The sequence below is a fragment of the Rhopalosiphum maidis genome, chromosome 1 (assembly GCF_003676215.2).
Source record: "Rhopalosiphum maidis isolate BTI-1 chromosome 1, ASM367621v3, whole genome shotgun sequence".
In the NCBI taxonomy this organism is placed as follows: Eukaryota; Metazoa; Arthropoda; class Insecta; order Hemiptera; family Aphididae; genus Rhopalosiphum; species Rhopalosiphum maidis.
Genome location: NC_040877.1, coordinates 36,850,197 through 36,867,864, shown reverse-complemented (window position 1 = coordinate 36,867,864; position 17,668 = coordinate 36,850,197). Strand labels below are relative to the sequence as shown.

The 17,668-nt window shown below is 27.3% G+C and overlaps 1 protein-coding gene across 6 annotated transcripts in view; it reads left to right on the top strand.

Annotated features, from left to right (window-relative positions):
* LOC113549416 (high affinity cAMP-specific 3',5'-cyclic phosphodiesterase 7A-like) overlaps positions 1–17,668 on the top strand; it is a 110,154-nt gene that overhangs the window by 41,223 nt on the left and 51,263 nt on the right. Inside the window, exon 1 of one of the 6 annotated variants that reach the window (XM_026950696.1) lies at positions 1,424–1,684. The exons of the other annotated variants lie outside the window; for them this stretch is intronic. Coding sequence (XP_026806497.1) covers positions 1,655–1,684 — 30 coding nt within the window. The 5' untranslated portion in view covers positions 1,424–1,654. Of the gene's footprint in view, positions 1–1,423; positions 1,685–17,668 lie in introns of those variants that run through there. 6 annotated transcript variants of the gene reach the window in all.

Below are 17,668 nucleotides of genomic sequence, written 5' to 3'. Positions count from 1 at the left end.
AATGTTTTACACGTAGGTCCAATGCTGCGTAAATAATCTGCATGAGCCAGTCAAATTTGGCGTAGCATTTGAACAACGTGTCATCTCATTAATTGAAGCTCAAAGGGTGTGCCTATATATATTGGTTAGAAAATTAATAGGGTTGTTTACGTACTCGTGAACCTTTGGTTAACTCAATAAATGGGATGCGTAGATGGTAATTAGATACATTTTCAAAGTACATCGTTAACCTAATTATGCAACGAAATCCTCCCCATCCCTGAAAAAAATATTATATTGGGGGTTTATCATTATCCATTATTATTATATGGTATTTATACGTTATGAAGTATTTATTTCCCGATTAAGTGATCGATCTCGTGTACGGAAACATGTGTGAACATATGGGCTGCTAGCGTGAAGACATTAAAAATTATCCCATTTGGTACAAAGCTTATAATATTAATATATAATGCGTATAATTTATAATATACCATCGTAAAGCGACGTCTAAATAAATAATAATATTCACAAGTTTCTTTATTCTGTTGCCGGGAATAAGTCTGAGAGTTGTATCTTAACTGTTTGCAATTTTTTCCGTTTTCCGACCTAGGTGATATTATCATTAAACGCGTACACTAATAGTTTACTTTCTGCGTTATTTAATCTTGAACATTATCGTGGAAGTTCCGTCGCACGTGGTATCGCGCACCTGTGCGTCATAACAATAATAATAATAATAATAATGTAGGTACCCCGCGCGTGCATTTGATAAACGACGATTTAAGTCGCCCAGATTTTTCTACTCGCACGCTTGGAGTGTATTATATACACCCTTAATCGAATTTCAAAATCTGAGCGAGGACTTAAGCTGATATTAATCGCTTGGCGCCGTTTTACCCCTAGTAAAATCATCTCTGGGGTTCTAGCCATATTGACTCAATGAAATACGCGTTTAACACACATACACACACTGTATACATGCGCATACAACGTGTACGTAGGAGAATCCGAGAATTTTTATTCAATATATTTTATTATTTTTTTTTTTACCGCCCGTGTCTCTTAATGACGTAGGTCGTTAGTCCTAGAGGTGCTCTGTTAACGATTTCACTTTCACACGTACAACAACTATCGGTGTATTGCAACAACCAGTTCAAACTTTTTATTATTATTATTATTATATTATTTTTTTTTACTTGCACACCGTGACTTAGTATTCACCGTTTTACTCTCACCATTTACCGGTTTATCGATATTCGCAACATACTTTTTTTTTATTTAACGTATGCGGGTTTGTGTGTGTACGTATAACAGAGTAAAATACATTATATTGTAATTGTATGTATTCGAAAACCTGCGAATGGACGTTACTATATGAGAACATCATGCCGTAGAATTCAGGTGACGGTTAGGTTATAATGTACTTACGTGCAGTCGTTCTTAGTCGTTGTAAACATAAAGAAGCGCGTGTCGCGCGTGCGTGGTGCGTTTCTACTATCAACCTACTTATATATATATATGTGTGTGTGTGTGTATGTACCGTTATCGAAGTGATAGTATACGCGTAAGGTAATATATCCTTAATGTGTCTGAGAGTTTTATTTAATCCCTCGATATAGTGACCATTTTCGTTGTTGGAGATACTCGTTATTGGATTGGATATCGACTGTTCATGATGACAAAACACTATAGTATAGATCTGGTAAAATTATTTTGTTGGCCACGTATTATGCATTAATAATAATAGATAATATCTATGTATAGTGTATACACAATATGTTTCCAATAATTATGAAGCATGTTATTATAATATATAAGAGGATTGATATTATTTAAAAATTATAATGGGTAAAAAAAAATAGCCTAGAAAATAGGATACGCCAGTGGTTGCAACCACCAGCCCGCTCTTAATTTAAATTACGAAAGTAATTGAATATTTTATATTCTTAACTAAGAAACATATATTAAGTAATTTATTGCATGCTGGTTAGCAATAAGATAAAGACGTATACAATTGTATTATTTATTAATAACATTTTTTTTCAATAAATATATACAATTTGCATTGTTGTCCGGCCCGTGAAACCTTTTTAAATTTTGAATGTGACACGAGAATCCAAAAAGAATACCGGCTATTGAGATAGGAAAACGTAATTATTTTATCACAACTCCCCGTATCCAGTTTGACAGATCATCACCGCTTAGAATCGTTTTCATATACAACGATATATTATTGAATTCAAATTTAACACATCCATTTCATTGACACAATTAACACTAACTGTACAGTTAAGTGATATTTTCAGTACCTATTATGTATTAGAATATTAAAAAAATTAATTATTATAAGGTAAAATTATGCTAAATAAATGTGCATAAATACGGTTGATATAAATCGTTTTTCAGAAATCTGCTTATAATTAAAGATCTCATAGTATATTATATTATTTTTTACATGGTTATTATTATTTATGAGTGCCTTATATATATCCAATTATTAAATGACTACGCGTCAGGACAGTTTCAATTACAATTGTTATAGTATAATATTTGACAATATATGTTGAAGGCAAAACTATGTTTGGTATAGGTACATTATCGCAGTGTATACGACATTTTGTAAATTAATTTGAAAATTGTAGTATTTAGTTCAACAACTAAAATTATAGTCAGGTCAAAGGACCGTGATAAATTAATGAGTTTAAACATTAATCGGTTCGATAGGTTTAAACTGTTTAGAGTTTATGTGAATAACAGTTTTTGTTTATTAACTAAACGAATTCGAACAAGCAAATACTTGCAGATGAAAAGAATTGTATGTCTTTGTTGTTCAAAACAGAGATTTTCAACCTGGGGTTGGAACAAATTATTTAGGGTTGCGTACACATTATGTCGGTCGAGACAAAAAAAAATAACTTTAATCAAGACAACTGTGACTTAATAGTTTAAGGTTGGTGGTTTACGTTTTTATAATATTTGTTTAATTTTAATACTCTAAGTCATAGAGATAATATTGTATTTATTATGTTTCAACAATTTTATCCACGCACTTTAAAACCAACATAATATTATGTACATTAACAATTTTTTTTAAAAATAATTTAAGTTATTAAAATAAATAATATTACATACCTATGAATATTACCTATAATTATTGAATAAAGTAAATTATAAGTATTATCGTTTACAGTACCTCATAAAGCGGTGGTCTTTGGTCATTTTTCAATTTGTTTTATAGTACCATCGATTAACTATGTCATGTCAAGGAAGATTAGAATGTACTTTCAATTGAGCTCCACACAAAATCGATGCTCGATGCTTTATATTTGTTTTCAAATTTAATGTCGCAAAACTTCATTATCTTATGATGTGATATAAGTAATCTGCGGTGTTTAATCTGTTTGAATTTTGAGTATCTTTATGGTCATGGAAATTGTAGCCATTATATAATATATGAAAATATAGATCTTTATTTTACTTATATGAAATGCCTTCACTATTTTTATAATTATTAGCATTAATATTTTACATGTTCATGCATGTTTGTTGTATGTTAAATCAGCCTATGCGGTTGATTAAAAAGCGTTAATATCTCAAGCCCGTGCTTTGTAGATGTTTTTGTTTAGTTGTATCGCTTTAATATATACATGTATAATTAATAATTATTATACTAAGATAAATTGTTTCTTCTATAATCCTAAACTCTTATCATTACAATACTAAATCATGTATATTAATATTTCATAATAATTTTATTGTATCTGTACTATAAACAAACTATTATGGTGATGTGCAGGTTAAAAGTACCAATATACATATTTTGTTGATACAGCTTTGTTAAAGTAGCACACGATAATTTTTGATATATTAATATTTTTACCTCTATTATCAGGATTATATTAGTTATTTATATTTAAAATCAAATATTAAAAAAGTACTGAATTATTGATGAGTATAAGTGAAATATATTTGGTCATAAGTCACTCATAACTTATCAATTTTTAAATCCATTTATATCTGATTTTAAAATTGAAATCAATAGGTATAAATATTACTAAAAAATTATTTATTAATATAAATCAATATTTTTATACTTATAAATTTTATTTTATTCAAAAATACTAAAACAAATAGTCTTATAACATTATGATGTATCTATAAATATATTATGGTATAATATGATGAATAAAAAAAAAATCTTTGCATTAACATAGGTACACACATTTTTATTTATGCATATGAATGTAAATTGTACATTGTACGCTTATCATGTATACATTGTATACCTAGGGCGTAATTTTGAAAATGATTGTACCACTTTATGATGTAATAATAATTACAAATCGAAGAAAAACATTTACTACATATTATTTGGGTGTTATTATAAACTATACCAAACATATTCATTCAATAAAATAATAAATTTATTAAATTATATTATTTTATTACCTAGTATTGATTTTTAAAAAGGATGTTTTGAATAATGTGTTCAGATATACCGCGTGTAGATTGATTTCATAACCCAATCAACTGTATAATTGTTTACGGGTTTCTCTAACTAATTATAATTGTACGTATAGATTATAAATAATAAAAATCATAAAACCAACCTGACAAGTTTGAAATATTAATTTATTAATTCACTATAGTTGGGGTTTTAAGTTTGGAATGCGTTGGATTATCGAACATATTTAAATTCCATTTATATTAGGGACATGATATCAATTTAAATTAGATGTAAAATATGTGTATTTCATTTTTATATTTTAAGAGTGATACTTAACGAGAAACAAGAACTTATTTGTCATCACACATTCATACTAAAGATTGATTTGTTAGTGTTAGTACGAAAAAAATAGCTTAGTGGCTAATATTCCATTTGATTTTATATTTAGTTGGTTAGTCGTTTTTATAATTGAACGTGATATAAACAATTTGTATTTTCTTTGTTTCTGGTCATTTTTTCGGAATTTACTTTGTGAATCAATAATGAACCATTATATGTTATTGTTATTGTCATAGTTTCTGCTGTTACTACCTTACGGCACTTAACGTATTTTCCTTCCATTTTTCAAGATTTATTTTATCGATTCTATTAAATATTGCGCAAAAAAGTTTTCAGTTTCTTAGAAAAGAAAATAAACTAAATAAAATCGCGTCCTAGTTACATTTTGTTTTTTTTTTGTCCCATCAAAAATCGTTTCAAAACTTCCTAGTGTATAAGCGTTGAACAAAATTTATTATATCTGTATAATTCACAATATATAAATATTTATTATACTACGAAAACGATGGGGGTTATAATAAGAGGAAATGGATGAGAAAGTAAATTGAACGGTCGTATTGCACATATGCTCCCTTATAATTGTATGCGTGGTGCTGTGGCTTTATGTGATATCGATGTTATATCGTAGATATTAGCTTGATACTTAAAATAAATAATAATTATAATACTAAAATTGTATTTATAAAAATACATTTGTGCATAAAAGTGGATGTGTTGCGCAAACGCGCGCTGCACACACGTATACACATATTATACTTATATACAGTTGTAAACGTTTATATTATTTATAAAACAATATTGAAACGGGTCCTTTAAGTAACATAAAAATTATTCTTCGTTTGTAATGTTGGGAGGGGAATTAAATTTTACAGGGGAGGACGTACCTGGAAAGCAGAGAGGGTGGCTTTGGCAGCGTTATTACTATACTATGGGCGTGGTGGACGCGCGTTTCCATATCCCGGGAAAAACTGAGCTCACGATATTGCACATCACGCTCGCGTCCTATTTCCGATTTCCGTTTCAGACAGGCATTTAAATTTGACCTTAGACTTCATTACACCCATGTCTGTAAATAATTCTTTTTGCAGATTGTATCGCATTAATATAAACTATACTGTATAATATAGTATATAATGTAGTCCCAATTCAATAATATTGAATGTTGATCCTATTAAGGGCGTATATAAATACATTTATACGAAGTGATTCACTATGCATGATGCACACCCCCATTTTTTCATTTAACAATGAATACATAGAAATTTTGATATATTTAAATGTTTCAATATCCTTAAAGGCCATATTATATATAATTATCACATTTAAAATTAAATAATTCAAAAACTGTTTGTTCAAATTTTGATTTTGATTCTTCAAAATTTTCAAAAAAATATTCACTAAATAGTTTCTAGTATAAAAGGGGAGCTATTATTTAAAAACAAATTTGTATCTATAAACATTCCTTAAGTTTTGGTCTTAAAGTATATATATTTAAAAATTCCAAAAATCAGATTTTGAATGACAGGAAAATTGAATAAAAAAGAGGTCGAGCATGCTTGGTGAATCACACAATATTTTACATCGTACTCGATCGGTATTTGTTAATAGATCGCATCGTTTCGCACTTTTTTCGATTACTTTATATAGTTAACCGTCGATTGAAATCCGTCAGCAACTACTCGTTTTCATTGAAATTAGATTCTTGTGTGCTTCGTATATATTATTAAACCGTTGGAATTTCTGCTCAAATACAAGTTCTGGGTGTAATATACATTTTTTTTATTGGTACCTCGTTCGTATTATAATGCATAATGTTTATGTATACATTCAAATATTACTTGTCGTTAATCATATTTACGATTTCCATATTTTTAAAGGATTTTTTTTATTATAATTTACAAAACAAATAGTTATCTTTGAATAAACTTTGTAACTTAAATTCGTTTTTTTAATTTCCATTTATCGTAACAGTTAATATATTTTTTTTTTTTATCACAATTTATAAGATTCAATTGTTTAGCAATATTGGTGTATTTTGATCACTAACCAGTTAAAATAAAGATGATAATTTGTTCCATGAATAAATAATTATATTTAATCTAAATGTTTTTCAACTAATTATATTTTAATTTGAGAAAAATAAAATTTGGAGAATTTCCAAATTTGTTAAATCTTAGTTTTATTATTTTATTTTATTTTACTTTTTAAAAATACAAAATGGAATGTCTTTATTACTGTCTTTTAATTAAATATTTATTTTTATAATTAATATTTAACAGTTTTACAGTATTATTAAAATTGTAATTATTATAATAATAGTTGAGATATAAATTAAATATGTTATATGTTTTTAATGTAGGACTTTAATTTTAAAATAATACAAGTATATAATTTATTTTATCATAAACATTATTTTCACATTTTCTCTTGGGAGGGGAATATTCGACGACGACTTTATATATTTAATCAATGTAAAGCTAATATACTGTTTGTTAAAAAGTAACTATATGATACTTATCATGCATATAGGTACACAGTGTAATAGTTAATGGTATTAATAGTGTGCTCAACTAATATTCATTAAACTTATACTATTCGTTTGTTTTCTAGATTGGCAAACTTAATTTGCACTGTAAAAGTTGTCATCTCATTCATTGAAGTGAATTTTATTTTTAATTTTAGACTTTTTACTATCAATTATTCAATTAAAAGTATTCTAATAAATTTATGATGTAATATTTTTTTTATCGCGTTCATTTGTTTTAAATTAGTTTGCATCATTGAATCGATATACTATAATTTAAATCTTATTTTCTAAAGGAGTGTATTTTTTCTCGATTCCTTAATTGTAATATGTTATTTCATTTATCTTTGCCATTCTCGTTGACTATACATCGACAGTTTTTATTTGCTATTTTAAAGCTTTTAGGACGCCAATACTGTTTTTGTATTTCCTGTTTACCACTTTCAAACGTTTTCGTTTAATAAATCTAATAACCATTGATGAGACGTCCGATGTTTCGGATTTATCTTTAAGTGTATTTATATTTATTTTTTAGTGTTTTTTTTTTTTTGTTCACGATGTTTTAAAAGTGTGGTCACTTATTAAATATATATGAAAAAACATGTTTTCGATAAACATAAAAGTTTTAGTTTTAGTATCTTATTGAATTATTGTAGATATACCTTATTAGTTATAACTTATTATCTAAATACGTACAATAAGTATATATTTAATAAAGAGTAATAATTTATTGAAGATTATAAATTATTAAACAAAAATATTTTCCATTGAAATGCACTATTTTTGTTGATATAACGTATAGATGCTTTGTATTGATCGTTTCGGTTTATAGACTAAATTTTTAACTTGTATTACGTATATTTATTTTATTTTATTGATTGTATTAACATTTTAAGTGATTTCAATTTTCAAAAGTGTTTAATGCAAAAATAAATTTTGGATCATAGTCTTTTGAAATTATCTCAATGCTATTTATTAAAATAAATTGAAAAAGATAACCATTTCATTGTATTTGAAAAAAAATATCGAATGAAAAAATAATATCGTTGTGCGATGTTTATTGTGATTACTTTTTACTAGGTATATAGATATATCCCATTTTTATATAAACCCGTTTGGCGTACCTATAGTATTATTTTCATTGCAAATAGCTATGTGAGAAGTATTATAAAGTTCGAGAAAGATAGTAGAAGAGAGAAACTAACTAAATATATACTTATAATGTATATAGGTATTTATTTATGAATATATTATATAGTATGCAGATGTGTTAGTATGCTTAAGTCCATTTTAGAACCATAGTAATAATTTTTGTAGCCAATCCTAGATTGTTTTTATTGTGTTATATTTAAGTGGTTAAAATGATATATTATTAGCGAAAAGTAAATGGTGGTGGTACCCTGAAATTTTTGATTAAAAACCATAAATGTAGTACATAATATATGTGTACAATATGCAAATATATTAATTGTCAGAAAGAGAATATTGTACAATAATTATTTATTTATATATACACACTGTATGTTTATCAGTGCAGAAAGAGTGGATGTTTTTGGGTTGTTGCCAAGGGGTGCTAACTTTGCAGTGGCAGTGAGAGAGGGGGTGTCGCTTATGGTAATCAATATAAGAGGCGTATGCGCTCCCCTGGCTATTATAAATCAGTATACGAAACGCATACCTATATGAAATTGTGATCCATTTTGATGTCATTGGCTATAAAATTACAATTAATAATTAATAATATAATAGGTACTGGCTGTCCTCGTGCACTACACTGACCGTTCAAAATGCATCTGTGTTAAATAGTTTGGTTGCCTAATGTTAACATTTAGCATAACGCGTGTAAACAAATAATATTTTTGATTTTATAATTTAGCTTATAGATGATATTTCTGATTTATCAACGTCACAATTACAACGTTATATTTAAATGCTAATTTCTAATAATAATTAATAACTATTTTTTTAATCCATGTAATCTGATAACACACGGTTTTTGTGAAAAAAATCACGAGTGTAATTTGTTTTTGATGTAACTCAATATGAAAGCAAATCCTTTTGGCTTTTTGATTATAAGTTTCCCGCAATGACAGTAAAAATATTTGAATTATTTGTTTTTCTGTTAAACACGAAATTGCTAAAGAAAAAATTATATTTATCGAGCCTATGTGTTGAACGAAATGTTAAATTGTCGACTCTTAACGATGTCTAAAATGTATCTTATTGTGATAACTATTTTATTTTTGGTGACCAATGGTAACCCTTTATAAACCAAATAATAATTGTTTCTTACAAGCCAATAAAAATCTCTGTGTTAGCTCCATTTTAAAATGCGAATTTGGCACAATCTTGATATCTCCTATCTATAAACTACCTACCTGTCAAATTTCAATTTCATAGGTCAAGTAATTTTCGAGATTTCGTGATTAGTCAGGTGAGTGAATGACATTTTGCTTTTATATTTATAGATTGTAGTTACTACGTCATAATACTTAATAATAATAATTTAGTAAAATAATAATAATAATAATAATAATCTCATAAGTCACAATAAATATCAATAACACTTCTAAATCTTTTGGTTTTGATAAGTTTCACACAGCTATTTATTAAATATCAATTTGAACTCTATTTCAGTGTGTTATGTACACATCAAACCTCGACGTTAATCACACTGATTAAAACCATTAATCCCCATCGATCAAAGTGTAGCGTTTAATAATCTATCTTTAACATTTTCTCCAACGGGCAAATTACATGAGATGTTGTACTTTCCCGCCCAAAATTGTAAAATTATTTATTTATTAAAGCCAACGTTAAGACGAAGCTATATATTGTAAGTTTGTTAAAGTAAGAACCAATGAAGTAATTCAACCCCTTCTAACGCTTAAAGTTGGACTTACAAAAAAGGTATTTCTATATTTTATAAAACAAAAATATCTATAAGCATGATCTCTATTCAAACGGGGTAGCTTTGAATGGGTAACGGCACGATGATATTATTTTGTTTGTATGAAAACCTATTAAATATAATCTACACGTAGTTTTCGACCAAAACGTGTTATGAGAAATGAGAATACTCTTGCAGGGTATATTTATATCGTTCAATAAGCCTGCACATCCTAATGCTAATTTATTTAAAACTTTACCTCGTTGCTGGTTGAAAACAACGCGCACCATACATAATATAATGTATAGTATATACTTATAAATATTATTGTACACGAGTTTCTAACGTTTAATAACCGCAGTATTGAGGTTAATGTGCTTATTATTATGTTGTTAAACCAACACTATTATTATTATCATTTATGACTAATAGTTATTTGTTTGCGCTAAACTTCAGTGTAAAGGTCGAAAACGTTTTTGTTAATGTAACGTGTCAAACGAATCATAATATCAACATATCAATATAGAAACTAATATGCTAAGTGATCCTTTTATTAAACAACACTTATCATTACTTCAAAATCTATTAATGTTTTTGAAAATTTTTTTTTACATACTAAATATATTTCAACAATATATTTTATCGTTTTATTAGATTCTGAACAGAGTGATGAATGTATTTTTTTAATTGTTTTAATTTTTAAATGACAACAAACATTTTAGATTTCATATTCTGCAGAAGCACAATATTTTTCGGAGTATTCGGACAAGTAATTTAAGAGTTATAAGTTATAACCTATTATACAATACAAAAATATATTTTACAATAAAATAAAATATTACTGAAAAATATTTTCAAAAACGTTAATACATTTTGAAATAATGAGTGTTTTTTGATAAAATAATTTCTTACTACTTATACTTAGGTTTTCAGAATAATGATATTAACTTTGCCTTATAAATTATTGCTTATTATTATTGCTTTTTACTTATTACGTATATGTAAAATACTAAAATAAAATAAATAATAAATATAAATTCGATTTTTTGTCAAAGTAGAAAAAAATCTGACTTTGTGGCGTGGTGTTAAATATTAAATTTAACAAAATAAAATGTTAGAAAAATATATTTTTGACATTTAAGAAATATCACCTGAATTGAACCATTTTGTGAAAATATAATTAATATAAAAAACGTGCAACTTTTAGGTGTCTACTTAAATTATTACTTTGAACTTTCAAATAATATATATTTTTTAATGATCAAAACGTCAACTTCACAATTTTTGAGTTTTAAATTTTTGAATAAAATATTATAATTGTCAAATTATATAATTATAAATATTGATTTTAATTGTACGATTTGATTTCTTAGTTATTTTTTAATAAGCTACCTTTTCTAACATTGTTTACATTATAATATATTTTTATCAACAGCCAAATCCAATTATGTATTTTAAATAAACTAGAAATATCAATAATATGAATAGGCAACAAATCCACTATAAAAATGGTGTGAAATAAATAAATGTTTTTGTATGGTACATAAACATAATATTTTATAATTTCTTACAAAATATGAGTTTGTCGTTGTGAAGCATGTGTTTTTATAATCCATGTTTCTAGTCGCGTCGTCTTCGACTGTACATACATCGTATCAAAACTTTTCCGGAAGCACATACTACCAATACGTTTATGACTAGTACATTTCTGTTCCACTAACTATTGTTATCGGTCTACATATTTTGAAACGAATATCATATTATCGTTTCAGCTACTCGGTAATCGTTATGTTTTGAGGCAAAAGCATTAAAAAATACACGAAGAAATCGAACGCATTTATCATAATTTTAATTGTTTTTATTTCACTTCCTTGTTTTGGGTAGAAGAACGATTCAATATTATATAACGCAAATATAATCAGAATGGCTTTATTTTTTTTACGTTAACACGCAATGGTTCTTGCACGATTAACGTCGTAAAAATCAAACTGGACTTATTTTAGAGTCTTTTACAATGTTTAACGAAACAAGGGTCGTCTTTCTATGCACTTATATTTATAAACACAAGACGTTACGATGGCGTGAAAAATGAGTTTACGCGTTTTTAGCTGGTCTAGTCGATGGAGGGGATGAAGAACCCATAAAAATCTAGCCGGTCATGTAGACAGTAAGATATACGTATCATCACCAAACACGAATTTGGTTATAAGATAAAGTTCTTGAGTTTTTACGTAATAATATTTCAATTTATGTATTGCGTTGTCTATGTTTGTCTTTGTAAGTAACTCTCATTGAATAGTAAAAAATATTTGAACCAATCATAACAATTAAGTATATATCATTCCAACGAGTGCTGAAAAAAAGTTTGGTTGACTTAAAAAATTATATTTCATTAATGTATTTACATAAGTCATGTCGTCATGAGTTAAACTTTACCTTGTTTTGAGTTGTTTTAGCGAACTTGTGCAGTTACTAAACATTAAATATCATACCTAAAAAGTGCGTTTGAGATTTATAGCTGTTATAATATACTTACACTTGTTGCTGTTTCTTTAGATTCTGTGTGGAACAGTGGAGCAATGAATGTATTGATTTTACAATAATGTGTGTGTGTGTTTGTATGCACGATAAGTAATCGATAAAATTTTAAACTAGTTTTGAATAAAAACAAAATGGATCTCTAGTTTGTACTTTAGAGAGAACAAAACTAAAAATGCTCAGTTTTTTTAAACAATCAGGAAAAACAAAAAAAAAAAAATTATAGAAAAACTGAAATTTTTACATTAAATCAGTTTTGATTAAAATTATTTCTTTATTTTGTTATAACTCAAATATAAACAACCGCAGAAACTTAAAATTTTCATCAACTGTTTGCAAACTAATTTTTTATACTTACTATAATTTTTAGCTATTGTGTATAGACAATTGAAAATTTAATACTGAACTCACATAATTTGTTCTTATATTTGTATAAAATAATTAAAAATTCATTCACATTTTATTCATTTACATTAAAAAGTTTTACATTTGTTTAAATCGTAATATATAATATATTACCGATTTCATGTGTATATTGATTATCATTAAACATTTTAAAAAGGTTATTTTAGGTCTATAAATGGATTGTGTTCGTCGCTAGCGGTGTTTTTGACATGGTCAAAAATTTGTTTAAGTAATATGGAGGCTGCGTGGAAGGTTTATGTTATAAAAAAAATTCGTCTTCTTCTGCAATGAGAAAACAAAATAATGATGTGCGATATAGTTTTTCTTGGTCCCTATCATATAAATTATATTTGTACAATATTTACACTCTTCGTTGTAAACGCATTAAGCAAATTTAAGATTGTCGTTTGTTTTCGTTGTCCATCGATAAGAAGACTATTCTATAATACGGAAAAGTCGTCTACCCGATTGATGGATCGGGTTCATAGACGCCACGTGCCCGCACAATATGGTATCTACATATGTGGTACGTGAACTTTTTATATAAATATGATATATTAGATAGTATATATAATATATGTATGTAGGTATATATACACTCTATTACTACGCTTAAATAATTCACATATACACACTACGCTCGTTTCGCACCGTACCTACGTATTGTTGTCTAATTTATCTCGTCGTTGGTCAGTGGATAAAGATTGTCTCGCAGAATTAGCTGGAAAACGTGGAAGATGGATTATTATGGAATATATATATAAACTATCGTATTATATATGTATGTGTATGTGTGTGTGTGTGTGTGTGTGTGTGTGCGCGCGCGAATGACAACAAACAAGAAGATATTGAGCTTCGTGTGGTTGCGTAGGTGTAAGGTTGCTGCCATGCAGGTGCAGGACTATATTATAATATAGTTTGCGGCGCACGAGTGTGCATGTAATTGATGGCGACCCCGTTCGTCTTGGGAATAAAACAGTTCTAAATATAATAATATGTACACACGCCGCCTCTCGGGGTCAGGATAATATACGGCGTGATGGCGTCTATGACGTGCAATTAATTTGCCATTGTTCATGATTCGACGCGAAAATATTTCTTATACGTTACAAATATTATTATGCGGTGCATAACAATATTTTCTCTTGCAAGTTATAACAATGTATACTATCTGCACCAGTTCCGACTGAAAAAGAATGATAAAACTAGATAATCACGATTCCTATTCATCTGTTTTACACGCAGCGTGAATGTGCATATGATTGGTTAATATTTTATTATGCGATTTAAATCCAATAATTTTCGTGCGGTAATAATGTCCTAGCTATAATTGTTATTGCAACAACGAGTCTATATTGTTTATTAAAATATGGTAACAATAACATTGGTCAGGGAGAGAGGCATAGGAAGCTATACCCTAAAGTGTTTCTAAAGTTATGTGAAAAATGCTAAATTTTCTCATCTGTTGTAACGTTTAAATCTCATAGCCCTCTCGTTAAATGCAATCCAATAATTTCCTAATACAACATACTGAAATTTCATTAAAAGTTAAACTATTTGTATAAACTGTAATGTTTTAGTGCAATGGTTCCGATCCTTTTGGAGACTATTATCCATAAATCAGGTTAAATTTTAACGAATACCTCCCCCCTTGAGTAAAAATAGGTATATAGATATTATGTATATAAAACAAAATAAATATAGTTTAATCTTTATCCATCAAAAAAATCGAGTATACCTCTTGAGGAGAATTACTTCCAGGTTATGAACCGCTGTTTTAGTGTCAACACGATAACGCGATAATATGTATAAATTATATAATATGAGTACTGCAAGCTGATCATATTACGAAAATCATGGCATCATTTTGGGAGAAAGATAAGACATTTTGATAGTTCAATTGTGGTGATAGTTAGAATTTAGAGGTAGTACACCAAAAGAGTTCATGTATAACATTTGCATTACTTTTAAGAAACGTTTATAGAAAAAAAACGGCGTGATGTAACTATGTTTTATCGTTCAATGTCGTTAACCAGGTAACAAAATTACAGGGTAGGTGTGAAAAAATAATAAAATAAAGTAAATAGGTCAACTTAGGATGTCGATTATTATTTTCACAGCCGGCTAAAAATCCAATAGGACGGATTAAATCCTCTGGCTTCAGGAACGGCGAAATAATTCGCTTTACGTGGAGAAGGCGGAAAACATTACTGAAAGATATAAAAAGAGGGGCAGTAATACAGTATTGAGCGAAGAGTTTATTAACACATCTGCCTGTCACGCGCGCTGGTTATAATAATGATTAATTTTTTATTTTTTTTTTTTTGTATATAAATTTAGAGAAGTCTTGATAAATATTGTTAACATTTTTTAGCAATGATCTATATGAAAAATTATGTTTCCATTAAATATTTATATATCGGCCAGACATGTCGATTTTAGATTGTTTACTTATTTTAATACCCACCGGAGAGTAAAATAAATAATTAAAATACAACACGTTTTTGTTTTATTTTTATTGCAGATTAATACGACCATTTAAAATATTTGGTTGCATAGAATTCTTTTAATACTAAGAATATATTTTATAATAAATTATTTTATTTGGTATTTTCTCGTTTTAATTGTTCTACTTATTAAAAACAAAATATTTACATATCTGTATACCCCTGTAAATACATTATTTTCGCAAGTTGCTAAATATTATAGTTATTTGTGTATAATACAATAAACACACATACTTTATATTATTCTATCGTGAAAATGGGTGTATTATTAATAATCGTATTATTATGCAATAGTACTACTATTTAATCTTATAAATACATATTATATTAATTATATCGGTTAACTTGAATACACCAATTTATATCATACATAATTTATTATAATATAATATCCTGAATTTTAGTCTAATTGGTATAAATTGAAAAAAATTGTGTTTCTGTTTGTTTAAATCGTATCATTATCCAAGTATGTTCGTTTATAACGAATTTATTTAAATTAACTTATTATTTTTAATCAGATTAAAAAAAAAAATCATTCTACCTATAACCTAACCTCGCCAATTAGGCTAGAAACAATTAAATTCTTTTATATTTTTTTTATGTAATATTATGTTATTTTCGAATTCGGCACGAATTTTGGATTTAGTATTTATGTGTTCCCAGGTTCTATTATTTTTCTTTCTGTCATATTATATAATATATTTATAATATGATTAACGATTATATGGAGTTACTTACCAATTGTTTCTTAGGTAATTAAATAGCTTAAGTACTTAATACCCGACTATAATATAATATATCCTCATGGCGGATATATAGTTTTATTTCGATTGTAACTAATGCTCTTACGCGCATTTTTCAAACGTATATATTTCGTCGACAACAAGGACTTAAATGGGTAGCCCAAGTAAATAATTCGTGGGAATTGGCTGTATCATATATATATTGTATACCTTTTTCTTTTCGTCCGTTCATCTCCCTGGCCATCGGTTTATAAATTTGTTTTATGTTCTCCCATTATATGGTTAGACACTCTCCCTCCTTTGTATATTGTAGTGGACGGTTGCCCCAGCCGAAATAAAAGTACAGTTTAAATAAACAGACATAAAAAAAGCCTGGTTCTATGTTTCTTCTCATTCCTAATCGATACTTTATTATCTCCAAAGTCTACTCACACGGGTCATTTTATTTCTTCTTCTTTTTGTCAGCTTCTGAAAAAGACCGCCCCGATAATATATATAATATTGGAGCTATAAGATAATAGGAATATAATATTTTATCAACAGTGGGGCAAGACTATCGTTGGCTAAAAATGTTCGATAAAAGGCATGAAACGCGAGATTATAGTCAACGATGGGGGACCTAAAGTATTTTCTGTTTAAATCCTCAGGTTTAAGAATAAAAAGGGTTGGTTTTTGTTTTTCGTATAAATACACACACAAAGTATATACTATAGAATTATTATACGTTTACATATGTAACATACAAAACATGTTACATGTATGCATGTATTCCTTTAATGTGATGCATTATTATTTAAATCTTCGTTCGTTTATCACGAGCTTATACTTTTTATTTATGTTCTGCAATCCTAAACCATTTATACATATTTTTATGACCATAATGTACTATAATTAGAGAGTATTTTATTATACGCAATTCATTCATTGTGTTTTTGAGCTTGTTAATTGAATGTTTTTTTTATGTGTTTTAAACATGTAATTTTCTATTTAAACAGATATTATGACCATTATTTTACATATAAGAAAGAACGCTTGAAAATAATTATTACAATATAATTAAAATTTAAAATTATATAATTCTTCAAAAGTAATTTTTATTTAGGTAGTATTAAAATAAATCAGTGTATTTAGTAATACTTATTAACATAATTGTTTTTAAAAAAAAAAAATTGATTAATTAAATCCAATTTTGTGTTTTTACTTTTTTATTTGTTATTAGTAGGTATATTTATTGATTTCCTAAAAACTGGTTAAAAAATGTATAAAAACGTATAATTAAAAATTTCAATTGGG